General features: G+C 44.2%; 1 protein-coding gene across 1 annotated transcript in view; it reads left to right on the top strand.

Annotated features, from left to right (window-relative positions):
* The first annotated feature begins 3,210 nt into the window (after window positions 1-3,210).
* The window catches only part of glrbb (glycine receptor, beta b), a 122,472-nt gene continuing 98,075 nt past the window's right edge, over window positions 3,211-27,607 (top strand). Inside the window, exons 1-2 of the mRNA XM_078406513.1 lie at window positions 3,211-3,552; window positions 11,677-11,821. Coding sequence (XP_078262639.1) covers window positions 11,688-11,821 — 134 coding nt within the window. The 5' untranslated portion in view covers window positions 3,211-3,552; window positions 11,677-11,687. The remainder of the gene's footprint in view (window positions 3,553-11,676; window positions 11,822-27,607) is intronic.

Below are 27,607 nucleotides of genomic sequence, written 5' to 3' on the forward strand. Positions count from 1 at the left end.
TTCACCTGCCAACAGTGCTATGAAGGCTCAGTCTCTGACTATCTTTATGCCTGGCAACAGCAGACCTATAGAAGGTAGATACAAAATCCTGGAGTCTGAAGAAGGGTCTCAACCTGAAACATCACCCATTCCTTCTCTCCAGAGATGCTGCCTGTCCTGCTGAGTTACTCCAGCATTTTGTGTCTACCTTTGATTTAAAGTAGCATCTGCAATTCTTTCCAAAACAGCAGATCTAGAGATATTATTTTTCCAGTGACGCTGCCTGACCAGCGGAGTTACTTCAGCATTTTGTGCCCACCTTTGGTATAAACCAGCATCTGCACTTCCTTCCTACACATGCTCCTTCCTCTGTCACCCTCACCACTCCCCCACCCCCCTGCACAATCAGTCTGAAGAAGGGTCCTGTCCCGAGATGTCACCTATCCATGTTCTCCAGAGATGCTGCCTGACCTGCAGAGTTACTCCAGTGTTTTATGTCTTTCTTCGGTATAGAACAGCATCTGCAGTTCCTTGTCATTACATATAAATATTAGAAATGAAAGAAGTTTCAAATTGTAGAGAAGGTCAGTGATTGAGTGAAGACTGGGAGTGATTGATTGGTGCAAATTGAAGTGGTGCTGGTGGAAAGGTGGCAAGACAGATTTGTCTGGAATGTAAGATTATTTGAAATTGTTAAGTTTGATGTTCCAGTCTTGTATCTCTCATATTCAGCATTATTTCTTATCTCTTCCCTCTTTTGTTGGTTTTCACATTGCATTTGTCTTGAACGTTTTACATCTACTCCAGACATAAAAACATATTGTGTGCCCTGGACTGTTTGCGTGGATATCATTAAATTACCAAGATTCCTACAATAGTTCAAAAAATCCCTTAAAACCTTCATATGACAGGACAATGTCAGCAAGTATACGAAAATACTTTGCACTAGAATTGTGGTTCTTCGTTTATTGAATTTGTATTCATTATGTATTATCAATGTGTATTATGATTGTAGGCCCAAAATGCTACTATAAGTAAGGATTTCACCATTCTGCTGTCAGTGCATGTGACAATTAAACATCCTTCTTCTTTAAACCAAAAATAGATTTATTCAAGTATTTACAATATTATTTATAATACTAAATCATTCAAAGCAAAACTCACCACCATAGTACAAAGTAAAACAAATATTCTTAAATAACAAATATACTGAGTATTAAACAACCATGTTACAATCCTTGTCAATAGACAATAGGTGCAGGAGTAGGCCATTCGGCCCTTTGAGCCAGCACCACCATTCAATTTGATCATGGCTGATCATTCTCAATCAGTACCCCGTTCCTGCCTTCTCCCCATACCCCCTGACTCCACTACCCTTAAGAGCTCTATCTAGCTCTCTCTTGAATGCATTCAGAGAACTGGCCTCCACTGCCTTCTGAGGCAGAGAATTCCACAGATTTACAACTCTCTGACTGAAAAAAAAAATCCTCATCTCTGTTCTAAATGGCCTACCACTTATTCTTAAACTGTGGCCCCTGGTTCTGGACTCCCCCAACATTGGGAACATGTTTCAAGGATACATTCCACCCCAGCGGTCCCGGAAATCCCCCAGGGTGCCCGTGGGCATCGCAAAGTCCCTCTCCAGTGCCACCCGGGTCCGAACGTAACCCCGGAAAAGGGGCAGAGCCCTCTTCCGCCTGGTGCAGTGACTCGCGGATGGCCAGCTTGGCCAGGCCCAGGAGCAACTGGACCAGGACATCTTCAGCCCCACCCTCTCCCCTACGCACAGGGTGTCCAAAGATGAGGATGGTGAGTGTGAAGTGCAGCCAGAAGGCAAGGAGCTTGGTACTTGGCTCTTGACTCCTCACCAAATTAGATGCCATTGTGAATTGAAGCTGCACGCTGTTCACATTCAATGCACAAATTACAATCAAGATAGAGGATGTATAAGAAAATAACTGCAGATGTTGGTACTAATCGAAGGTATTTAGTTCACAAAATGCTGGAGTAACTCAGCAGGTCAGGCAGCATCTCAGGAGAGAAGGAATGGGTGACGCTTCGGGTCGAGACCCTTCTTCAGACTGATGTCAGGGGGGCGGGACAAAGGAAGGATATAGGTGGAGACAGGAAGATAGAGGGAGATCTGGGAAGGAGGAGGGGAAGAGAGGGATAGAGATGCTGCCTGACCTGCTGAGTTACTCCAGCATTTTGTGAATAAACACCTTCGATTTGTACCAGCATCTGCAGTTATTTTCTTACACAATATTTCTATGTTATCCCACTTTCTCCACTCAAGGGTCTCGACCCGAAACGTCACCCATTCCTTCTCTCCTGAGATGCTGCCTGACCCGTTGAGTTACTCCAGCATTTTGTGAAATAAATATCAAGGTAGAGGAGATAACGATATCTAATTCCAAATGTCTATGGCTCTGAGAAAGTTGATGAATCAACAAAGAAGTGTCATAAATATAATATAAGAAAATAACTGCAGATGCTGGTACAAATCGAAGGTATTTATTCACAAAATGCTGGAGTAGCTCAGCAGGTCAGGCAGCATCTCGGGAGAGAAGGAATGGGTGACGTTTCGGGTCGAGACCCTTCTTCAGACTGATGTCGGGGGTCATCGCTAAATATCGCTTAAGTATAAGGCCATCGCTAAAAGAAGGGGGAGAGAGATTGAGATATTTTGTCAATGCTGTGGGGGGTACTAAGTGAAATTGACATGATCGGAACAGGAAAGGGAGATTGCCATTTCTGCCCATGAAACCGACTACCTGATATTCGGTGCTATTGAAATAAATGAGGTACTGAAATTTTGACAGGCGACCGCTATAATTGCGACCGTTCGGGATTTGCAGCTTCACCCACTAATTAATGGTGTTTACAAAAATAACGGCGGTGGCAGAATGTTATGGAGGTAACAAACTGATGACATTAAGAATGTGTGTGTTGGGCATGAGACATGAGGAGCGCAACGACACTTCCAGGATTTTACCGACATTTGAATAAAACTAGTAATATCCTATGCTACTATGCTATGTTAACCACATCACCGATGTGAAATTAAGGCCTCGATGTTGACATTACTTCCAGCCTCAAGGTTTGGTGCAAGGGGAAATAAATAATATTGAAACGTCCCCAGGCAGGGCAATGCCATGCAGCATTAAGCATGATGGAGCCGCTGGTCACCACTGTACGGTTTATGCCTTGGAAGGTAATTTACAAACCCCTTTGACAAGCAGAAGGGCAGAGAACATGAATGACTAATGTAGACTCAGCGTGCATGCATTCCCCCCACCACCCCGACAACTTAGCAGCGTCCCCACTGCGCATGTAGCAAGTGCAGGCAACGCTCCTCCATCTTGAGGGACAGTTATAATCCACAAAATACATTTTAAAAATAAAACAATAACAATCGTGGCAGATGTGGTGGAGGCGCAGCGGCGAGCAGTGAGGGTGAGCTATCTGGACCCGGGCAACCAGCGCTGCCAAGTCAAGGTACAGCAAGCAGCCAGCCCCCGACACCTGAAACCGGCATCTCCGTGAAATATAGCAACTGCACCGACATGCACGGTGAGTACGAACAACCAAACACCGGGATATTGTTTGCAAATCACGCCGCACCGTTGTGTCGGCGCTGAGCAGCGAAAGGAGCTGTCCAGGCGCCATAGCACTTGCTGCTAAATAGTCGTGCCCTGGTCCCTGTCCCCACACGCTGCAGATGGAGCAGGAATAGTGGTGTCCTGGCCCCTGTCCCCACACGCTGCAGGATGGAGCTGGACAGTGTAGCCCTGGCCCCTGTCCCCACACACTGCAGGATGGAGCTGGACAGTGTAGCCCTGGCCCCTGTCCCCACACACTGCAGGCTGTGGTGGGACAGTGTAGCCCTGGCCCCTGTCCCCACACACTGCAGGCTGTGGTGGGACAGTGTAGCCCTGGCCCCTGTCCCCACACACTGCAGGCTGTGGTGGGACAGTGTAGCCCTGGCCCCTGTCCCCACACACTGCAGGCTGTGGTGGGACAGTGTAGCCCTGGCCCCTGTCCCCACACGCTGCAGGATGGAGCTGGACAGTGTAGCCCTGGCCCCTGTCCCCACACACTGCAGGCTGTGGTGGGACAGTGTAGCCCTGGCCCCTGTCCCCACACACTGCAGGCTGTGGTGGGACAGTGTAGCCCTGGCCCCTGTCCCCACACACTGCAGGATGGAGCTGGACAGTGTAGCCCTGGCCCCTGTCCCCACACACTGCAGGCTGTGGTGGGACAGTGTAGCCCTGGCCCCTGTCCCCACACACTGCAGGATGGAGCTGGACAGTGTAGCCCTGGCCCCAGTCCCCACACACTGCAGGATGGAGCTGGACAGTGTAGCCCTGGCCCCTGTCCCCACACGCTGCAGGATGGAGCTGGACAGTGTAGCCCTGGCCCCTGTCCCCACACACTGCAGGCTGTGGTGGGACAGTGTAGCCCTGGCCCCAGTCCCCACACGCTGCAGGATGGAGCTGGACAGTGTAGCCCTGGCCCCTGTCCCCACACACTGCAGGCTGTGGTGGGACAGTGTAGCCCTGGCCCCAGTCCCCACACACTGCAGGCTGTGGTGGGACAGTGTAGCCCTGGCCCCTGTCCCCACACACTGCAGGATGGAGCAGGACAGTGGTCCCAGTCCTCACACACTGTAGGCTGTGGTGGGACAGTGTAGCCCTGGCCCCAGTCCCCACACACTGTAGGCTGTGGTGGGACAGTGTTGCCCTGGCCCCAGTCCCCACACACTGTAGGCTGTGGTGGGACAGTGTTGTACTGGTCCCAGTCCCCACACACTGCAGATGGAGCAGGACAGTGTTGCCCTGGTCCCAGTCCCCACACACTGCAGGCTGTGGTGACAGGACACATTGATCTCAGTCACCACAGATAGCAGGCTGTGGTGGGACAGTGTTGTACTGGTCCCAGTCCCCACACACTGCAGATGGAGCAGGAATAGTCGTGTCCTGGTCCCAGTCCCCACACACTGCAGGCTGTGGTGGGACAGTGTTGCCCTGGTCCCAGTCCCCACACACTGCAGGCTGTGGTGGCAGGACATGTTGATCTTAGTCACCACAGATAGCAGGCTGTGGTGGGACAATATTGTACTGGTCCCAGTCCCCACACACTGCAGGCTGTAACGAGGCAGTCTTGCCCTGCTCTCAGTCCCCACAGACTGCAGGCGGTGGTGGAACAGGGTTATTATGTTGGTCTTGGTCCCCGCAGCCTGGGAACCGATCTATCCAGGTGCAGGGTCTATCTCCCGGGACCTGGATGAGGTTTAATGTTCGAATGGTTATTATTTTTATTTATGAAAGATAAAATTCTGAAACATCTGAGGAGAGGTGTAACAACATCCAGCCGCAGTACACAGAGTGGGTATTTCATTTTCGTGCTCCAGTCTCATATTTTGCTCGTGTCAATCATTCGTAATGGTTTTTTTTTTAAAGCTTGTGCGTTTTAACTGGTTGCTGTCTTTGAAGATTCAAATAGAAATGTGTTCTCGCGAATCTTTAATAGTCACGGAGTCATACCAGCACGATTATGGGCCCACTGAATCCACAGGGACCTTCATGCACGCGTTTACATTAAACTGTATTGCACAGGAATAGGCCCTTCAGCCCATATACCTGTGCGGACCACTAACTAATCCCATCTGCCTGCACGCTGTCCGTATCCCCTCAATTCCCTGCCTGTTCACGTGGCTGTTTTAATGCCTTTTAAACATGGTATTATCTGCCTCTACCACTGCATGTGCATTCCCGGCACCTACAACTACAGTGCCCTCCATAATGTTTGCGACAAAGACCCATCATGTATTTATTTGCCTGTGCACTCCACAACTTGAGATTTGTAATAGAGAAAAGATCACGTGTGGTTAAAGTACACATTGTCAGATTTTAATAAAGGCCATTTTTATACATTTTGGTTTCACCATGTAGAAATTACAGCTGTGTTTATACATAATCCCCCCAATTCAGGGCACCATAATGGTTGGCACACAGGAATGTAATGTAAAGTAGTCATGTTTAGTATTTTGTTGCATATCCTTTGCATGCAATGACTGCTTGAAGTCTGCGATTCATGGACATCACCAGTTGCTGGGTGTCTTCTCTGGTGATGCTCTGCCAGACCTGTATTGCAGCCATCTTTAGCTTATGCTTATGTTGGGGGCTAGTCCCCTTCAGTTTTCTCTTCAGCATATAAAAGGCATGCTCAATTGGGTTCAGAGCGGGTGATTGATTTGGGCACTCAAGAATTAACAATTTTTTAGCTTTGAGAAACTCCTTTGTTGCTTTCGCAGTATGTTTGGGATCATTGAATTGTTGTAGAATGAACTGCAGCCAATGAGTTTTGAGGCATTTGTTTGAACTTGAGCAGATAGGATGTGCCTATACACTTCAGAATTCATTATGCTACTACCATCAGCAGTTTTATCATCAATGAAGATAAGTGAGCCAGTACCTTCAGCAGCCATACATGCCCAGGCCATAACACCCCCACCACTGTGTTTCACAGATGAGGTGGTATGCTTTGGATCTTGAGCAGTTCCTTCTCTGCTCGATACTTTGCTCTTGCCATCACTCTGATATAAGTTAATCTTTGTCTCATCTGTCCACAACGTTTTTCCAGAACTGCAGTTGCTCTTTTAAGTACTTCTTTGCAAACTGTAACCTGGCCATCCTATTTTTGCAGCTAACCAGTGGTTTGCATCTTGCAGTGTAGCCTCTGTATTTCTGTTCATAAAGTCTTCTGCGGACAGTGGTCATTGACAAATCCACACCTGAAGAGCATTTCTGATCTGTCAGACAGGTGTTTGGGGATTTTTCTTTATTACAGAGAGAATTCTTCTGTCATCAGCTGTGGAGGTCTTCGTTGGCCTGCCAGTCCCTTTGCGATTAGTAAGCTCACCAGTGCTCTCTTTCTTCTTAATGGTGTTCCAAACAGTTGATTTGGGTAAGCCTAAGGTTTGGCTGACGTCTCTAACAGTTTTATTCTTGTTTCTCACTCATAATGGCTTCTTTGACTTTCATTGGTACAACATTGGTCCTCATGTTGATAAACAGCACTAAAAGTTTCTAAAGGTAATGGAAAGACTGGAGGAAAGACCAGGTGCTGAGAGCTCTCGTATACCTGCATTAAGGAGGCAATTAAACACACCTGAGCAATTACAAATGCCTGTGAAGCCATGTGTTCCAAACATTATGGTGCCCTGAAATGGGGGGACTATGTGTAAACACAGCTGTAATTTCTACATGGTGAAAACGAAATGTATAAAAATGGCCTTTAATAACATCTGACAATGTGCACTTTAACCACATGTGATTTTTTCTATTACAAATCTCAAATTGTGGAGTACAGAGGGAAATAAATAAATGATGGGTCTTTGTCCCAAACATTATGGAGGGCACTGTATATGTAAAAAAAAACTTGTCTTACAAATCTCCTTTAAACTTCTTCACATCTTATCTTAAACCTATGCCCTCTCGCATTTCACATATTCATCCTGGAAAAAGGCCTCTGACCATCTACCCTATCTGTAGCCACATAGAAGGAGATCATTTGGTCTCTTGAAAGTTTCATTGAAATCCGTGTTATATTTTAAAAGTTATTCACATTTTAAAGTTTAAATCAATTTCCTAGGGAGGGAAGGGGGTGAAGGTAGGGGTGGAGGGAGGGAGGGAAGGGGGTGGAGGTAGGGAGGTGGAGGAGGGAGGGGGGGGAGGGAGGATAAGGGGGGTTGAGGGGGTTGGAGTGGGAGGGGGGAGGGGGAGAGGGGGAGGGGGAGAGAGGAGCGAGGGGGGAAGGGGGGGGGGAGGGGAGGAGGGGAGGAGAGGGTGCTGCACCAATGCAAGAGAGGTTTGGGCCCAACAGGTCCACTTGGTCTAGTTACCCTCTAGAATTTCACATATCCTCCTGGGAAAAGACCTCTGACCAGCTACCCTGATAGTTTTATATACTTCAATAGAAGTCACCCTTCAGCACAAGAGAATGCAATTTATGTTTGTCCTGTAATTTTATGCCCCGCAATATAATTATTGATTAATGAAATAAATATACTAATCCTATTTTATTCTCACTGCATTAACATCAAATTACTCCATATTCTTATACTCCTGTACACAATAGTAGTAATTTACACTGGTCAATTCATCTTCCAACCTTTAGGAATTTGGGTGCTGGAGGAAACATCCGGGGTTATAGGCAGAATGTGCAAACTCCACACAGACAACACTAGAGATCATGATTAAACCTGAGCCACTGGAAACATAGAAAAATAGATGCAGGAGTAGGCCATTCGGCCCTTCGAACCAGCACCGCCATTCAATATGATCATGGCTGATCATTTAAAATCAATACCCTCTTCCGACTTTTTCCCAATATCCCTTGATTCCTTTAGCCCTAAGAGCTAAATCTAACTCTCTCTTGAAAACATCCAGTGAATTGGCCTCACTGCCTTCTGTGGCAGAGAATTCCACAGATTCACAACTCGCTGGGTGTTGCTGTGGAGAGCTGTGAGGCGGCAGTTCTATGAGCTGCAGTGTCTTGAAAATCCAGGCCTGTGTTTAATAATGGTGAGACATACAAATGTGAAATAAAGAAGTGTTAATGGGCCTGTGAAAGCAAAGAGGTTATAGAGAAGTAAGCTGGGGAATGGGAATGATAGAATTGCTTTGAGAGCCAGCATGGATTCAAGAGACCAAATTATCTCCTTCTATTGGCTCAGAAATTTGTACACATGAGAATCAAAAAACACCTAGTGCTGAATGTCTGAAAATAGAAACAGAAAATGTTGGAAACATTCACCATCTCAAGCAAAACCCGCAGAAAGTGAAACAGTATTAATGTCTCCGATTGAAGATTTTGCCAGATCCACGAGAGAGAGCAAGTTGAAAAGAGGATTAGTGATGTGTGGATGGGAGAAAGAGGATGTCGCTGATGTGATGCATGAAGTCAGGGTTGCCATGGAGATAAGATGTTGATGAAGTAACCTGGTTGATGGATTATTAAGAGAGCAAGAGGAAAAGATAACATCGACAAAGGAATTAAAAATCTGTGAGATGAGGGTAGATAGAACAAGAAACATCAACAGTCCTTTTGGTCCTATTTGTTCACGCTGACCAGGATGCCCCATGTAAGCTAGTTCAATTTTCCTTGTTAGCCCCATATCTCTCTAAACCTTTCCTATCCACGTACCTGTCCAAGTATCCTTTAAATGTTGTTATAGTACCTGCCTCAACTACCTCCTTCAGCAGAGTTGAGGCTTCACATCCATATCTCTTCAAATCTGCTCCACACCTTCTGTTCTTGTCTCTGGCCTTTGTTCTAACCATCGGCCTGTGTTGACGTGTTGCCTACCACATTTTGTCCTACCTCACTGCTTTTCCAGCTTTCTTCTCTCCCCCCCCGCACAATAAGTATGAAAAAAGGTTTCAACCCAAAATGTCACTTATCCATATTCTCCAGAGATGCTGCCTGATCTGCCGAGTTACTCCAGCACTTTGTGTCCTTTTGTGCATTAACTAGCATCTGCAGTTCTTTGTTTCTACTCCTGTAGCAGCTTGTTATATATATTTATCTTCTCAGTGCATGATTCCCCTACCTTGGGTAATGGTCTCTGTGCATTCACCCTGTCTGTTCCCCTCATGATATTGTACCCCTCTATAAGATCACTCCACAGTATCCTGCAGTCCAAGGAATAAAGTCCTCACTTGTGAACCTTTCCCTGTAGCTCAGGCCTTCAAATCTAGGCAACATGTAAATCCTATCTGCACTCTTTCCAGCTTAATGGAATACAGGTACATTGTCTCGACCCAAACGTCACCCATTCCGCTTTCCAGAGATACTGCCTGCCTGGCTGAGTTACTCCAGCATTTTGTGTCTTATCTTTGGTTTAAACCAGCATTTGAAGTTCCTTCCCCCAATAGTACCTTCCTATAGCAGCATGACCAAAATTAAACACTATATTCCAAATGTAGCCTCAGCAACATCTTGAACAACTAACACAATGTCTCAACTTCTATACTAAATACCCTGACTAATGTGTGTACGTGCCCATGTCAGAGAAGGTGTGGTGAATGTGACTCAACGCAAGAGCCAATGTACCAAAAATGTTCTTGACCATTCGATCTACCTATGTGGCCCTCTGCTCTACAATGCTCCCCAGTGCCTACCATCTACTGTGAACATCCCGTCTTGTGTTGATGACCCAAAATATAATACCTCGCACAAAGGATTGTAAAAGCTGCTAAATCAAGATTTGTAAGGAATGGTAAGCAGGTCAGACTATGTTAATGCAAAGAGAAAGACGGAACCAAAATTACACTGCATGATATTTTGGTGAACCACATTATGAGTCCCGAATGGACACAGAACGCAGTCAACATGATTGGAAGAAGGGCAAGCAAATCACCTCTTCCCCTGGAAGGATTGTCCGGGCCCCAAGATCATGGGAAGAGATAAAAGGAGAGGGATTGCACTTTGTGCACTGAATACAATATAGCCAACTGGATGACGTTCAAAGAAGTCTGATGGAAATAAAAAAAGTTTTTTGTTTACAGAACTAAATGAGGCAAAGGATAAACTGAATCTCTTGCATTTGCTGCTCATGATGTGGTCTCTTCATTGGAGAAAGCAAACATAGATTGGGTAACATTTTGTGGATCACTTACTTTCAGTTCACAGGACTCATCCTAAACTGTCCTGCTGCCCACCACTTTAATTCTCCATCTCACTCCCACTCGCACTTATCTGTTGAGGGCCTCCAACATTGGTTTAATGACATGCAATGTAAGCTTGAGGAACAGCACCCATCTTCGGTCTGGGGATATTCCAGGTCCCAATATTAAATTCACCATCTACAAGAAGCTTCATATCTATGTTTCAGAACTGGACAGTTCTGTACTGTAGTAGGTTATCCATGTGAAGTGCTAGCTCAAGCTTTCTCTCTGTATTAACATAGCCTGTCCTGCTTAGTATTCCCTCCAGCTCTGCATTGTGTAGTTTTTACATTCCTTTGTGTTTCTGTCTCTAACTCTCCGCATCTCACAGATTTTAAATTGTTTATGTTAACTCTGTAATTGGCCTTGATAATCAATCAACCATCAATTACTTCATCGACACTTTACCCCCCCCCCCCCCCCCCCCAGCTAACCTGACCTGACCTATCAGAGATAATTTCTTGTCCTATCCATCCACTTAATCCTTTCTGTGATTTAAAACCAACTTGTTTTCATTCTTTCCCTGTTTGATCTGAAATGTTGGCCGTTTCCTGTTCCAAAGATATTACCTGAGCTCATTGTTTCCAGAATTCTGTCTGTTATTTTATGGCAGAACAAGCAGAATAGGCTTTTAGATAGTTAGTGTGTTCTTATCTTGAACATAGACCTTGCACCAGATGGGAGTGAGTGATGATCAGCCACGATCACATTGAATGGCGGTGCGGGCTCGAAGGGCCGAATGGCCTCCTCCTGCACCTATTGTCTATTGTCTATTGTCTATGGCAATCCAGATTTGGTACATCAAATTCAATATTGTCTCTTGCGTTGAGTCACATTCACCACACCATTCTCTGACATGGGCACGTACACACATCTGGTAGAGTCTATTCAGCATTTTTTTCTGTTTTGTTACTTGCAAAATTGGTTTTCGTAGAATAATTTCTTGCCAATTTTCCTATTCCAGGTTAGCATTACATGGGAGCAGCTACTTTGAGAATGGAGCCGGTCAAGCCATTCCTTTTCCTTCTCATCTTCTTGTTGGAGATTGTGCGTGGTGAAGGAACTTCGAAGAAAGGAAAATCAAAGAAGAAGCAGTATCCCTGCCCATCGTATGTTGGTCCTTTTATTCATTATGGATTAAAACCTAAATTTGTGAATTTAAATATTAGTTTCCTAAATGATAATAGATTGTGCTTTCAGCATATTTAATCTTTTGATCTAGTGTACTGCATTTGGTGATCATGATGTGGTCTCTTCATTGGGGATTGAAATGTAGATTGCGTGACTATTTTATGGATTACTTGCATTTCTTTCACAGATTCGACCCTGACCTTTCCTGTTACCCATCACTTTAATTCACCACACCTTACACTTCCTTATCTATACACTTCCTTTTCTATGTACCTCCCACTCCCCTGACATCAGTCTGAAGAAGTGTCTCAACCCAAAATGTCACCCATTCCTTCTCTCCAGGGATGCTGCCTGTCCCGCTGAGTTACTCCAGCATTTTGTGTCTATTTTCGATTTAAACCAGCATCTGCTGTCCCTTCATACACAACTTTAATTCTCCATCTCGCACTTACTCTGACCCATAGGAGCAAAAATGGAAAGGCCACGCGGAGTTGGCGTTTGAAGTAAAGGGCGATTAATTAAACTGGTGCTTACGCAACAGCTGACCTGTCAAGTGTAATTATGCTACATTTTTTATATTCTCACATGACAAGGTTGCTCAGAATCTCGGTTAACAGTAACGAGATTTTGCAGAGACTTGATTAACAATACAACAAAGTCTTGATTACAGAATGGAACTCAGAAAGACTTAAGGGCCTGTCCCACTTAGGCGATTTTAAGGCGACTGCCGGCGACTAGGCTGTCGCCGACAGTTCGCCGGGGTGTTGCGGGCATGATCGTGAGAAGTCTTCCAAGGATCGTAGTGAATCTCAGCGCGTTGCTGAGAAATCATCCGGAGTGAAATTTCTCGGCGACAGCTGGCTTGTCGCCAGGTATCGTTGCTTATTGCGGGCGCTGTCACATGCTGTCCCCAGGTTTGCTAGTTTCTCGTAGATGCATTTAGAAGCACATAATAATAAAATAAGTAAAGTCAGTTCAAGATACCATAAAATACTTGTGTTTAGCCAATTTATTTACCGTCAGGACATTTGACAGGTAGATTGGAGGCGACAGTTTGACGGTCAGGTAAGCGTGGGAATTTTAGCGATGTTTATGACCATCAGCGATCCAATTTAAAGTAGGCTCTCAACCCGGATATGCAACCCAGAAACCTGATATGCATCGCCCGTACATTTTCAAAGAATGCCCACACACTTTCCACAAAAATCCATTTAACCACTTTTAAAATTAAATTTCTTAATACTGCCATTAGTAAACTGGAAGTCAATCCAGTATATGCCTTGTTACCGTGAAGCTTGGTTTTTAAGTAACCCATACAAGATGTTATAGTTCAAAACTCTCAAGTACTTACCGACTTGTCAGTGATTTCAGTGAAAATTAGGACGCCGGAGAAGCATTGACAGCATGGGAGTTTCGCGATGTTTCTGACGACGGTGTAATCTCGACCTGACTCGGCATTGTCGTGGTCATCGTTGTCGGGTAAAATAAAATTTTGGCGATCTGCTACGACTTTGACAGTCGCCGGCAGTCGCCTAAAAAATCGCTTAAGTGGGACAGGCCCTTTAGTTAGGTCACAAACAGAATGAGATGATTATTCACAAATCTAAATTAATTAACAGTAGATCCCACATTTCTGTGCATAATGAATGAAATTCCTGTTAGGCTTTGTCAGCAGTTTCCTTTCACCACATTAGCACAATCCACATCTCCATTTACTAATTATTATTTCTCGCTACAACTCCTACAACAGCCCTGTCTGTGGATGCCCTCTTTCCCAGTCTCAGACATCTTTGTCATACAATGGGAAAAGAGAATGACAAAGATGTTGGACAAACAGAAAGCCACATTGTATTTACCAGCCTCTTGGTAAATTTGCCCCATAAAGTAAAAAATCTTGGAAGCTGATTGGAACAAGTGCGGAATTGCAGTTGGTGGTTTTCAAAAGACATGAAGTGCTTCAGTAACTCAGCGGGTCAGGCAGCATCTCTGAAGAACATAGATAGTTGATGTTTCGGGTCAGGACCTCGGAGTCTGAAGAAAGGTCCCGACCTGAAACATCTCCTATCAGTGTTCTTCAGAGATAATGCCTGGCCCGCTGAGTTACTCCAGCACTTTGTGTCGTGACTTCCCCTGGGACAAGTGAAAAATTGCCCCAAAATAAAATTATCAGATTCTTTCTCTTACTGGGATGTATGCCTATCATGTTTACTTTGCAAATCACTTGCATGCAAACAGTGTTTATCCTTGAGTATGTGACCATTATGACAATACTACTGCGGGTGGAGAAAGCTCATCAGACTGCAGAATTACAGGCTGTTTGCAGGGAATTTGTTCTCTTATTTATGATGGAGAATTAGGAGAAGAAATGCTTGTTTTCTCAAATGATCCAATCCTTTACACCAGTGAAGGGCATTCGAAATGTGTTCACCGTGATCAAGTGAGAAATACAGCAGTCAGTATGTTGACAGTAAGGTTCCCCAGTGAAGTGATAATGACCAAATATCTGCTTTATTGATATTCATTGTGAGATATATATTAATAGGGAAAAGGCCATTTACTTTGAGATAATGTTATTGGATCTTTTAAATCCACAAAAGGTGGCTGAAGATAACCACAAAATACTGGAGTAACTCAGTGGGACGGGCAGCATCTTTGGAGAGAAGGAATGAGTGATGTTTCGGATCGAGGTGAATTAACATTTTATTTGAAAGATTACACCTCAGTAATCTCCTCAGATTGTGGAATATAAAGCTCCAGAATGTTTGACTGTGGCATTAATCTTATTGTCCTTGTCTCATCAGTTCCCATTAATGGAAGAAAATTATGTACAGAATCACTTATCACAGTTGTACTGATGGCAATGCTGTTTTTATATGATTAAAAGCCTTCATCATAGTTCTTCTAATGATGACCCCATGTTAAATTCAGCAGCAGTTAGAAATTCAAGAAGCAGTGTCTGTAATAATCCAATATCATTCCTGGACATGCAACATCAAAACATTGCTATCAAATAAGTTTTTAAGGAGTAGTGTTATACATTAGGATTATTGTGTTTCCAGCTCATTATTGTTGTAACACTGTGGATGTTTTTCTCTTTGAAAAATATCTAGCGAGGCCAGGCATGGACTCTGAGATGCCTTGTCCATTCTCTCTTCCACGACCGCATGAATACATTACGTAGCACATCATGGACATGTTGCACAATATCTGGTTTGAAGCAGCTCCATTGAACTTTTTGAACCAAACGCTGCTAATCTTTGTGCCATGACTACAGAATAACTGGATTGTTCAATAGTTTCTCCAAACTAGAGCACCTTCCAGTGCAAGCAGAAGAGGCCTTTTTAACTATTGCTTTTGTATCATTCAGGGGCCTAAACATTTATTTGGGGGTGAAACAGTGATTTAAATTTAACACACTGTGTTTGCAGGACATAAAGCTGTCCCTTCAAAACTAGAGGATTTGTGGTTGTGATGGGTGAGAACCGGGCACCAATTTGCTGACTGCATTGTGGAACCCCCAGGAGGAAATCAGTCAGTCTGTCCCACGACAGAAGGGGGAGAAGTTGAACAGTTTGCTAGCCATAGACAAAAAGAATCTCCTGCGGCGTTCTGTCCTGCATCTCGGTGGAACCAGTCTGTTGCTGAAGGTGCTCCTCAGGTTGACCAGTATGTCATGGTGGGGGTGAGCTGTATTGGCCGAGTTGCTCTGAGGTTTGAGGAGCATCCTCCCCTCCAGGACCACCTCCCATGAATCCAACTCCGCCGCCAGGACAGAGCCAGCCTTCCTGATGAGTTTGTTAATCCTGTTGGCGTCTGCGGCCTTTGCCCTGCTGCCCCAGCACATGACAGCGAAGTAGATGGCGCTGGCCTCCACCAATTGGTAGAACATCTGCAGCATCTTACTGCTGACATTGAAATCTCCTCAAAAATTACAGCTGGCTCTGTCCCTTCTTGTACAAGGCCTCAGGGTTCCTGGACCAGTCCAGTTTACTGTCCAGGTATGCTCCAAGGTACTTGTACTCCTTGATAAACTGCACATCCGCACCATTGATGGAGACAGGGAACAGGGGTGTTCCTCTCCTCCTAAAGTCCATGTCAGTTACTCCTCCTTAACTCCAAATCCAAGTCAATAGACAATATACAATAGGGTGCAGGAGGAGGCCATTCGGTCCTTCGAGCCAGCACCACCATTCAATGTGATCATGGCTGATCATTCACAATCAGTACCCCGTTCCTGCCCTCTCCACATACTCCCTGACTCTGATATCATTAAGAAAATCGAACTCTCTCTTGAAAGCATTCAGATAATTAGTCTCCACTGCCTTCTGAGGCAGAGAATTCCACAGATTTACAACTCTCTGAGTGAAAAAGTTTTTCCTCATCTCCGTTCTAAATGGTCTACCCCTTATTCTTAAACTGTGGCCCCTGGTTCTGGACTCCCCCAACATTGGGAACATGTTTCTTGCCTCTAACTTGTCCAATCCCTTAATAATCATATGTTTCAATAAGATCCCCTCTCATCCTTCTAAATTCTAGTGTATACAAGTCCAGGCTTTCAACATACGACAGTCCCGCCATTTCGGGAATTAGCCTAGTGAACGTACCCTGCACTCCCTCAAAAGCAAGAATGTCCTTCCTCAAATTTGGAGACCAAAACTGCACACAGTACTCCAGGTGTGGTCTCACTAGGGCCCTGTACAACTGCAGAAGGACCTCTTTGCTTCTATACTCAACTCCTCTTGTCATGAAGGCCAACATGCTATTAGCTTCCCCACTTCCCCATTCACTTCCTCATTCATCATGATCCGGTTGCTTAACATCCTGGTGTAAGGTGTGGCCTCCTCATTGATTCCACTTCATTAATGTGCCCTGTTACCACTTCCTTAATTGTAGATAGTTTCAAATGCGCATTACTGAAGCGAGATTTAACCGGTAGTTTCGCATTGTTCCTCTCGTTAATGGGATTTCATTTGCTGCCTCTAAATCTATGGGAACCATTCAAGAATCACTCGGATTTTGGAAGTTGACATCTAATTCATTTATCGTTGCTAAGTCGACCCTTTTCAAAATATTAGGACGTAGGTCATCAGGCTTGGTACATTCAAAAGCAGCTTAAATGGATTAAATATAAAAACTTTAAACTAGATAGATTTAGTTAAAATACATTAAGCCTCTGTAAATTAATTAAAATCACAAATATTCAGATAGTAAAGTTGAATAACAAAATAAATAGAGTTTGCATTTTTAAAGAAATTCAGCAGACTTCTGTGAATGGATCACTCCTTTTACACAGCCATTCCTGCCAGAAAGCTAAGTGCCAAATGTAAATTGTATTCAGCTCCTCCGTGACTTTGCTACTGGACTCGAAAATTAGTTGAGCAGAAGGGAGGACAGATGTGCTGGCATCTAAGCTTCAACATGTTTCCAAATTTCTAAATATCTCAAACATTTTTAATTGTAAACAAATATCAGGTACGTTTGGAGGAGAGACTTTCCTCCTTCTGTCAGGTTGCCAATGGGGTCTGGTAACCTATCATGGTGATAGTTTAGAGCCGTATGGCACGTAAGTAGCGGTATCAATCGGATCAAACTGCTTTAGCTGAGAGACTGATCTTTCTCGAAGATGCGCTATGTTATGTAGTGGTGAATTCTGCATTGCCTTTGCCAAATAAAATCGCTGGATGTGTGAACTGAATAAGCACCAAGGACTCTGAATGGCACAGATGTGGCCACACCAGGACTTTTTTGTAATTTTCTATTGTGTAATCATGGACATTGGGGAATTGGCTGCTGTTTTGATTTTGTTTCACAGTCTGGGATGATAAGGGCAGATAAACTCTCGGAGCGGAGTGTTGTTAAGATAGTTGACTATAGCCATGTAAGTAAGTGTGGTGATCATGTACCAGTACGTTTAGGTTTATTACTTTCATGTGCACTGAGGTACAGTGAAAACCTTTATTTTGCATGCTCTCCAATCATATCAGTCATTTATCTTTAGCACAATAAATGACTTGATTGTAAATACCAATCAAGCCATTTAAATAATACTTGAACATGTACATGGACAGGAAAGATTTCAAGAGATATGGGTCAAATGTGGGCAAAGGGACTAGCTTAACTGGAACATCTTGGTCAGCATGCAGGAGATAGGCTGAAGAGTCTGTTTCTGTGTTGTATGACTCTGTGACTATAAGTCAAACAATAGGTAGACCGTGAGTCTGAGGAGAGCCCACCTGATGAGGAGTGAGGAACTTCAGCAGTAAGAGAAGGCAATAAATGTAACATTTTCTCAAGAAGAGAAATAAAATGAGAAGTTGGCTTAATGCACATAAAGTTTGTGCACACAAAAGATTATGAGAAAACCCAATAGTGTGCATCCTAAATCTTTAAAGAGATCAGACTATAGACAATAGACAATAGGTGCAGGAGGAGGCCATTCGGCCCTTCGAGCCAGCACCGCCATTCAATGTGATCATGGCTGATCATTCTCAATCAGTACCCCGTTCCTGCCTTCTCCCCATACCCCCTGACTCCGCTGTCCTTAAGAGCTCTATCTAGCTCTCTCTTGAATGCATTCAGAGAATTGGCCTCCACTGCCTTCTGAGGCAGAGAATTCCACTGAGGCAGAGAATTCCACTATATTAGACGGAAAGGTAATATTCCCAGACACGAGGCAATGGTGTGGGACATTAATGAAGAACATACATATACATACATTCTAAAACATCAAAGCTAAAATGTTATACAAAACAAGGGAATTTAGAGTGCTGATTGTTTGAATTCCCTGGTGGAATCTCATGTGGATAGGGTGGTGAAGAAGGCGTTTGGTATGCTTGCCTTTATAAATCAGAGCATCGAATATAGAAGTTGGGATGTAATGTTAAAATTGTACAGGGCATTGGTGAGGCCGAATCTGGAGTATGGTGTGCAGTTCTGGTCGCCAAATTATAGGAAGGATGTCGACAAAATGGAGAGGGTACAGAGGAGATTTACTAGAATGTTGCCTGGATTTCAGCACTTAAGCTACAGAGAGAGGTTGAACAGGTTGGGTCTTTATTCTTTGGAGCGTAGAAGGTTGAGGGGGGACTTGATAGAAGTTTTTAAAATTTTAAGAGGGACGGACAGAGTTGACGTGGGTAGACTTTTCCCTTTGAGAGTGGGGAAGATTCCAACAAGGGGACATAGCTTCAGAATTGAGGGACAAAAGTTTAGGGGTAACATGATGGGTAACTTCTTTACTCAGAGGGTGGTGGCTGTAAGGAATGGGCTTCCGGTGGAAGTGGTGGAGGCAGGCTCGATTTTATTATTTAAGAGTAAATTGGATAGGTATATGGATAAGAGGGGATTAGAGGGTTATGGTCTGAGAGCAGGTAGATGAGACTAGGTCAGAGAGAGTGGTCGGCGTGGACTGGTAGGGACCGAACGGGCCTGTTTCCGTGCTGTAGTTGTTATATGGTTATATGGTCTGCCAGCAGGAGCTGTTTGTGTGCCTACTTTCTTGCCGGGCAGCAAATGAAGCAAACGCTGCAGTACAATGGTCGTGTATTGGTGGTGTGGCAGCTGTCCATGGTGGAAGTATATTTAGAGCCCATCATGAACTAGAAGTGAAGATAGACAAAAAAAGCTGGAGTAACTCAGCGAGACAGGCAGCATCGCTGGAGCGAAGGAGTGCGTGACGTTTCAGAGCAAGACCCTTCTTCAGACTCGACCCGGAACGTCACCCATTCCTTCTCTCTCTCTCGAGATGCTGCCTGTCCTGCTGAGTTACTCCAGCTTTTTGTGTCTATCTTCAGTTTCAACCAGCATCTGCAGTTCCTTCCTGCACATGAACTAGAAGTGAGATGTTTCGGAGCGGAACTTCCAGGGAGCCAGAAATGTAAACGAGATAAATGCCCTGGAATGGAGAACATCCTTGCTGAGCAATTTGAATTTAGGAAAGTGAGGGAGGCTCAATGTGAGGCAAAGGAACCAGATCAAGCTGAACGTGTTGTTTTCAATTCTTGGAAGAAGGTTTGGTGTCTATAATAATAATAATATATTCCTTTATTCGTCCCACACTGGGGAAATTTACAGTGTTACAGCAGCAAATTGGATAGCAAGAGAGCAAGAGATCATTCATTATAAATAAAAGATACATAAATTGTCATCAGTTTTCTGTGTGTTCTTAGCTGTTATTGTTGACTCGTCTGCAGGGAGCAGTGCTGGTTGTGCAGTCTCACAGCAGCGGGAAGGAAGGACCTCCTATATCTGTCCTTCACGCACTTGGGGTGAAGGAGTCTGTCACTGAAGGAGCTACTCAGTGCAGTGACAGTGTCCTGCATGGGGTGGGAGTCGTTGTCCAGCAGCGATGTTAGCTTTGCCATTATCCTCCTCTCTACCACCACCTGCCCTGAGTCGGGGGCTACACAGGACAGAGCTGGCCTTCCTGACCAGCTTGTCGAGTCACTTCCCCTCCGCCGCTGAGATGCTGTTGCTCCAGCAGACCACTCCATAGAAAATGGCCGATGCAACCACCGTGTTGTAGAAGGTCCTTAGGAGTGCCCCCTGCACTCCAAAGGACCTGAGTCTCCTTAGCAGATAAAGTCTGCTCTGGCCCTTTTTGTATAGCGCATCGGTGTTTTCAGTCCAGTCCAGTTTATTGTTGAGGTGGACACCCAGGTACTTATTGTTGAGGTGGACACCCAGGTATAAGAATCCACTCTCTCGATGTCCATTTCCTGGATGTTCACGGGTGTCGGGGGGACCTGGCTACGCCTGCGGAAATCCACCACCATCTCCCTGGTTTTCCCCGCGTTGATCCGGAGGCAGTTCCGCTGGTACCAGTCCACAGACTCCTTGATCAGTTCTCTATACGCCCTGTCCTCGTCGCCCGTGATGAGGCCGACGATGGCAGAGTCGTCAGAGAACTTCTGTAGATAGGAGTCTGCAGAGCTGTGCCTGAAGTCCGCAGCGTACAGGGTGAAAGAGAATGGAGCTAGCACTGTTCGCTGCGGAACCCCAGTGCTGCAGACCACCCTGTCCGAAACATAGTCCTTTGTCCTCACATACTGTGGTCGGTTGGTGAGGTAGTCCAGAATCCAGGATGTGAGGTGGTGATCCACTCCTGTGCGCTCCAGCTTGCCCCCCAGAAGCCCCGGCTGGATGGTGTTGAATGCACCAATGTTCTGGGAAAATCAAAGAACATGATTCTCACAGTGCTATCCGGCTTCTCCAGGTGTGAAAGAGCTCTGTTCCGTAGGTAGATGATGGCGTCCTCCACCCCGATGCGAGTCTGGTAGGCGAACTGCAGCGGATCCATTGATGGTCTCACCAGGGGGCGGAGATGGGCGAGGACAAGACGCTCCAGTGTCTATGGGGCTTCTGCTATTAATGGAGTTGTTAAATAGCCTGAAGCAGGTTCACACTGTATTGGATATCTTGAAGAAGGGTTGTTTTGCTCAGTCGAGTTGATTTAAAAGAGTCTGAAGACCTTATACCTGATGTTATCTCAAGCTTGGATCTATTAACATTGGCTGGGAAAGGTCCAGTGAGAGCACCAGGGGGGGGGAGCTGGAGTGAGTGTTGCAATATGAAACTGAATGTACGTGAGGCCAAGAAGATGGGAAGCAGTAAGAAAAATTAAGTTGGACATTGCTAGATTGCTAATTAGAAAAAAATTGAAAAAATACATACAATTGGAATTACTGTTGTAGTTGTCGGATTACTGGTCTCTATCAAATCTGGGTTTTACAATTGATATTTAGATTAATTGCATATAACCATTTAAGACAATATTTATACAGATGAGATAGTGATACAGAATGTGAAGCATGTTGGAGAAATTAATTTGCAGATTTATTGCTACCAGGATTGTATACCGTTGAATTTTTAGGTTTAGTTCTAAACTAGTGGCACCACGGGAGAAGAATGAGGAGGAGATAAGGCTTTGCCTTCCATCACAGTGAGGGTATGCCTGGAGCAATCGCTGTGATGGCTGTTTGTGTAAAAATTGTATCTGTGGGTCCTGTGCCTTTTGTTGTCTACTGCCGGACCCTGACGTGAGAGGACGCTGGCGTTGTTTATTCGCCGCTTTTCCGTTAGGATAGTTTGTCTGTTTGTTTTTATGTTAATTGTTTTTGTAAAGCGCTTTGAGCACCCGATAAGGCGCTATATAAAATAAATGCTTATTATTATTATTATTATTATAGTTCTGATTATCGTGTTGTAGTTTAGTTTTGTTTAGAGATACAGCGCGGAAACAGGCCCATTGGCCAACTGAGTCCGTGCCGACCAGCGATCCCCGCACACTTACACTATCCTACACACACTAGGGACAATTTACAATGATACTAAGCCAATTAACCTACAGACTTGTACGTCTTTGGAGTGTGGGAGGAAACGGAGATCCCCGAGAAAACCCACGCAAGTCTCCATACAGACCAGCATCTGAAGTCAGAATTGAACCCAGGTATCTGGCGTTGTAAGGCATCATCTCTACCGCGGGTGCCCTTGCGTTGAGAAATTAGAAAATGAATAATTTTATATATCGGTAAATTTATTTGTTGATCATGTGTTGATCCACACCACCTTTAAATTCACTGATAATACCACCATTCTCAGATGAATAACGGGTAAACATTAGACTTCAGACTTTAGAGATACAACGCAGAAACAGGGTATTTTACCGTGCTGACCGTCAATCATCCCGTACACTAGCACGATCCTACACCCTCGTGCCAATTTACAATTATACCGCTGGAAGCCGGAGCACCCAGAAAAAACCCACGCAGACAGGGAGAACGTGCAAACTCCATACAGACAGCACCCGTAGTCAGGACCGAACTCAGGTCCCTGGCGCTGTCAGGCAGCATCTCCACCTCTGCGCCACTGTGCTGTCCTCTATTTTAAGACAAGTTAGAGTATAGCAGGAAGATTGATATTTCAATGAATGGTGCCAGAACAACAACCTTGCTTTGGGCTTTCAACGTTCACAAGACCAAGGAGATGATTGTTGACTTACGGAAGGGAAAGCCAAGGATCTATGAAACTGTCTTCATCAATGGGATGGTGATGGAGAGAATTAACAGCTTCATTTTCCTGGGCATGCATATCTCTGAAGATGTGTCCTGGGCGTAGCACACTGATACCATCTCTACTTCCGTAGAAAATTCAAGACAAATGTTATGTCGCCGAATTCTCTATCGAATTTCTGTAGTTATGTGGTGGAGAGCCCACAGACTGGTTGCATCATGACTTGGTTTGGTAACAAAGGTGGCTGCAGAAGGTGGTACACATTGCCCGGTCCATAATAGGTATTGAACTCTCCACAGCTGAAGGGATTTACAGGAAGTCCTCCCTCAAGAAGGCCACTAATATCATTAAAGACCCATATCATCCTGGTCATATTCCTATCTTGCTACTACCACCAGGAAGAAGGTAAAGGAGCCTGAGAACCTCCAGATTCAAGAAAAACTTCATCCCAACAACCATCAGGCTCTTGAACTATACTGTAAAACCATAACCGCCGTTCTACCTCAGCAACAATCGACTATGGATTTTGTTTTGGTGGTCTGGTTGCCAAGTCATACTGATTATTAATTCCATATGTTATGGATTATTGTATATGTATTTCTCGTGTTATTGCATTAATGGGCCCATAAAGCCACAGCAAGTAAGAATCACATTGTTCCATTGCTGGTGCATATGACAATTAAATTTGACCTTTGACTCTTGTATATAAACATGTTGTAAATCATTATGAACTTGTAAAATTTTATGTAGATAGAATAATTTAAAATATTTGGATATTATTGTTACCAGTTTATTATCATTTTGAGAGGAAAGCAGTGTAGTATATCGGGGATGTGTGTAACTTTAAGAACTGTATGTACAGAAAGAAATCTGATAATTTGGCACTTCGTCGCTTGGGTGGTGCTGGACAGAGAGATTTTCCAGACTTGGTTGCTATTTTTATTAATATGTCAACACTAGTTCAATTCACTTTCTTTAGAAGTTACAGGGCACACTACTAATTTTCCAGTGAATCAGATAAATTGAATGGGAGCGGGGCAACAGTGGCACAACTAGTAGAGATTTGGCCTCACAATGGAGTTTGCACAATACACTCCTCAGTTGCTGTCTGTGTGGAGTTTGCACATTCTCCCTGTGACCGTTTGGGTTTCGTCCTCTGGTTTCTTCCCACATCCCAAAGACGTACTGATTTAGAGGTTAATTGGCCTCCGTAAATTGCCCCTAATGTGCAGGGAGTGGATGAGAATGAGGAATAACATAGAACTATTATGAGCGTTTGGGCCTGGGCCTGTTTGGGCACTGGGCCTGTGCTCGCTGGAGTTTAGAAGAATGAGGGTGGCCCTCATTGAGATTTACTGAATAGTGAAAGGCTTGGAGAGTGGATGTGGAGAGGATGTTTCCACTAGTGGGAGAGTCTAGGACTAGAGGTCATAGCAGATTTAAAGGACATTCCTTTAGGAAGGCGACGAGGAGGAACTTCTTCAGTCAGAGGGTGGTGAATCTGTGAAATTATTTGCCACAGAAGGCTGTGGAGGCCAAGTCAATGGATATTTTTAAGGCAGAGATAGATAGATTCTTGATTAGTATAGGTGTCAGGGGTTATGGGGAGAAGATAGGAGAATGGGGTATGGAGGGAGAGATAGATCAGCCATGATTCAATGGCGGAGTAGACTTGATGGGCTGAATGGCCTAATACTGCTCCTATCCCTTATGAGATTATGACCTAACTATTGTGAACAAGTAATTGATGGTTGGTATGGCTCAGTGGGCCAAAGGACTTGTTTGCATGCTGTATCTCTGAACTAAACTAAACTGTATCCTTCATGGGTAGAATTGGAGCATAGCAAGCATTACCTGATGAGCCAGATACCAAACTATTGAGATTTCCAAAGGGTCGCACAGCACATTATTTGAGTGCATTATGTGTTGTGATACTATATTGTATCAGCCATTTTTTTGTTAGAAAATGTGCTTATAGGAACATAGAAACATAGAAAATAAGTGCAGGAATCGGCCATTCGGCCCTTCAAGCCAGCACCACCATTCAATATGATCCTGAATGATCATTCAACATCAGTACCCCTTATTTTGATGTTTCCCCTTATCCCTTGATTCTGTTAGCCCTAAGAGCTAAATCTAACTCTCTCTTGAAAACATCCAGTGAATTGGCCTCCACTGCCTTCTGTGGCAGAAAAATGTCACAGATTCACAACTCTGTGTGACAACGTTTTTCCTCCTCTCAGTCTTAAATGGCCTACCGCTTCTTCTTAAACTGTGACCCCTGGTTCTGGATTCCCCAAACATTGGGAACATTTTTCCTGCATCTAGCCTGTCCAATCCCTAAAGAATTTTAAATGTTTCTGTAAGATCCCCTCACATCATTCTAAATTCCTGTAAATACAAGCCCAGTCGACCCATTCTTTCCTTATATGTCAGTACTGCCATCACGGGAATTAATCTGATGATCCTACACTGCATTCTCTCAATGGAAAGAATGTCCTTCCTCAAATTAGGGGACCAAAACTGCACACAATACTCCAGGCATGGTCTCATCAGGGCCCTGCACATCTACAGTAGGACCTCCTTGCTCCAAAACTCAAATCCTCTCGCAATGAAGGCCAACATGCCATTAGCTTTCTTCACTGCCTGCTGTATCTGTAATAAAGGTTTGCTGTTTAGAAGTTTTAAGGTTGTTACTTGCCTTATTGAATAACAGAAGAGGAGAATGAACAATGCTGCACTGGGGAGAAAATTATTGGACAGTGTGAAAGTAAAGAGGGGTCAAAGTTCACTTTTGTGCATGGAATCTTTTTGAGTGTCTGTGAACAGAATGGCTTTTCTCACGATGTGGATTAGCCAGAGGGCTTTGTTCATGTATTCGGGCTATGACACGTTGTAAAATAAAAATGCTTGTTCATTTCCACAGATGTTCACAGCTTTTGTTTCATGCTTCCTCCCTTCTAATAAAATGAGTATCAAAACTAAAGAAATATGAAGATTGGAATGCCCTTGACAATCTTATTGGAAACATCATTTGCAAAGATATTCCCAGCGTAAATGTATCGGTGGTCGATAAAGGACAAATAATTAATTTCCACATATTAATGCACTTGACAGCTGTCTGTTTGCAGTATTACAGCAGGTTTTATAACTGAGACTAGCAGGTTAAATTATGGGAGCAGGTTGCACTGATTAGGCTAGTTTTCCATAATGCCTGTAGATTTCTACGGGGTGAGCTAACTATTATGGTGATAAATAGAGTTGCTAAGGTATCACAGATTAATAGAAAAACACTGCATAAATGCCTATTCAAACCATATTGTCGGTGGTAGCCTTTTAAAGGGGCTATCTAATTCCATTCTCTTATTCCTTCACCAAATATTTCCCTTCATGTATTTATTCAGTTCACTTTTAAAAACATCAGTATTGACCACCTTTTCAGATCATATGTGAAAAGACATTAGCTCATAGCCACTCGGACTCTTTTACCAATTGCTTTGAATGTATGTTTCTCTGCCAATGAAAATGTTTTGTGCCTGCATAATCCACCAAAACCTATTAGCTTGGAAAATGGTAGATTCTTTCAGATGTCGGAGGTTGAACAAACCCGAGTCTGGTTAGTATTGAATGGGAGAAAGTCTAGGAAAATCAAGTGCAGTAAGTTTCACACAAGAAGTAGAGGCAGAAGAAGTGTGGTCCCTTGGCATTCAATAGGATCATAGATGACTCATCCTCGGGTCACATCACGTTTAAGCCCGGTTCCATAAACCTGTGATTCCTTTTTGTTATCCTGGAGAGAAGATGTGTGCCACCAGCTCACTGTTCCCAAGATTCACACAGGATACAAAGCAATTGCTCCGGTTTTTGGGCAACTTCATCACAATCTGTCAGCGTGAAAGACTACCCAGCTTCTTTGGTAGTTTCCAAATCCATAACTCCCTGAAAGTGGCACACAAGTAGGTAGGGTGGTAGAAAAGGCATATGGTATGCTTGCCTTCATTGGTTGGGGCATTGAGTATAAGACTCAGGAAGTCATGACGCTTTGTAAGACTTTGGTTAGGCTGCATTTGGAGTATTGCATGCAGTTATCATTACCCCAATACAAGACGGATCTGGATGCTTTGGAGAGGGTGCAGAGGTTTATCAGAGTGATAATTGAGTCTTGCATCATACTTCTGCCTCTACTTTTTATGCGAATTGAGCCTGAAGAAGGGTCTCGATCCAAAACAATATCTATACATGTTCTTCAGAGATGCTGCCTGATCTACTGAGTTACTCCAGCACTTTGTGTCCCTTTACCAGAATGATAATTAGATTAGTGGGTATTAGCTACAGGGAGGTTGGGCAGACTTGGATAATTTTCTCTGGAACGTCAGCGGTTGAGTGGAGATCTGATAGAAGAGGTATATAGCATTATGAGAGGCATAAATATGAGAGACAGTCAGAATCATTTTTCCAGAATGGAAATAACAAATACCAGAGGGCATGGTATTTAAGATGAGAGGGGCAAAGTTTAAAGAAGATATATGGGGCAAGGTTTTTACACAGAGGGTGGTGAGTGCCTAGAACATCTGCCGAGGGAGGTGGTGGAGACAGATATCATAGTGGTTAGGCACATGGATATTTAGAGATTGTGGGGATATGGATTATGTGCAGGCAGGTAAGAGTTGTTCTTGGCATTATGTTTGATACAGACATTGTGGGCCGAATGGCCTGTTTCTGCTGTGTTGTTCTTTGTTCCATGTTCCATGTTC

Source organism: Rhinoraja longicauda, chromosome 1 (assembly GCF_053455715.1).
Source record: "Rhinoraja longicauda isolate Sanriku21f chromosome 1, sRhiLon1.1, whole genome shotgun sequence".
NCBI classification, from domain to species: Eukaryota; Metazoa; Chordata; class Chondrichthyes; order Rajiformes; family Arhynchobatidae; genus Rhinoraja; species Rhinoraja longicauda.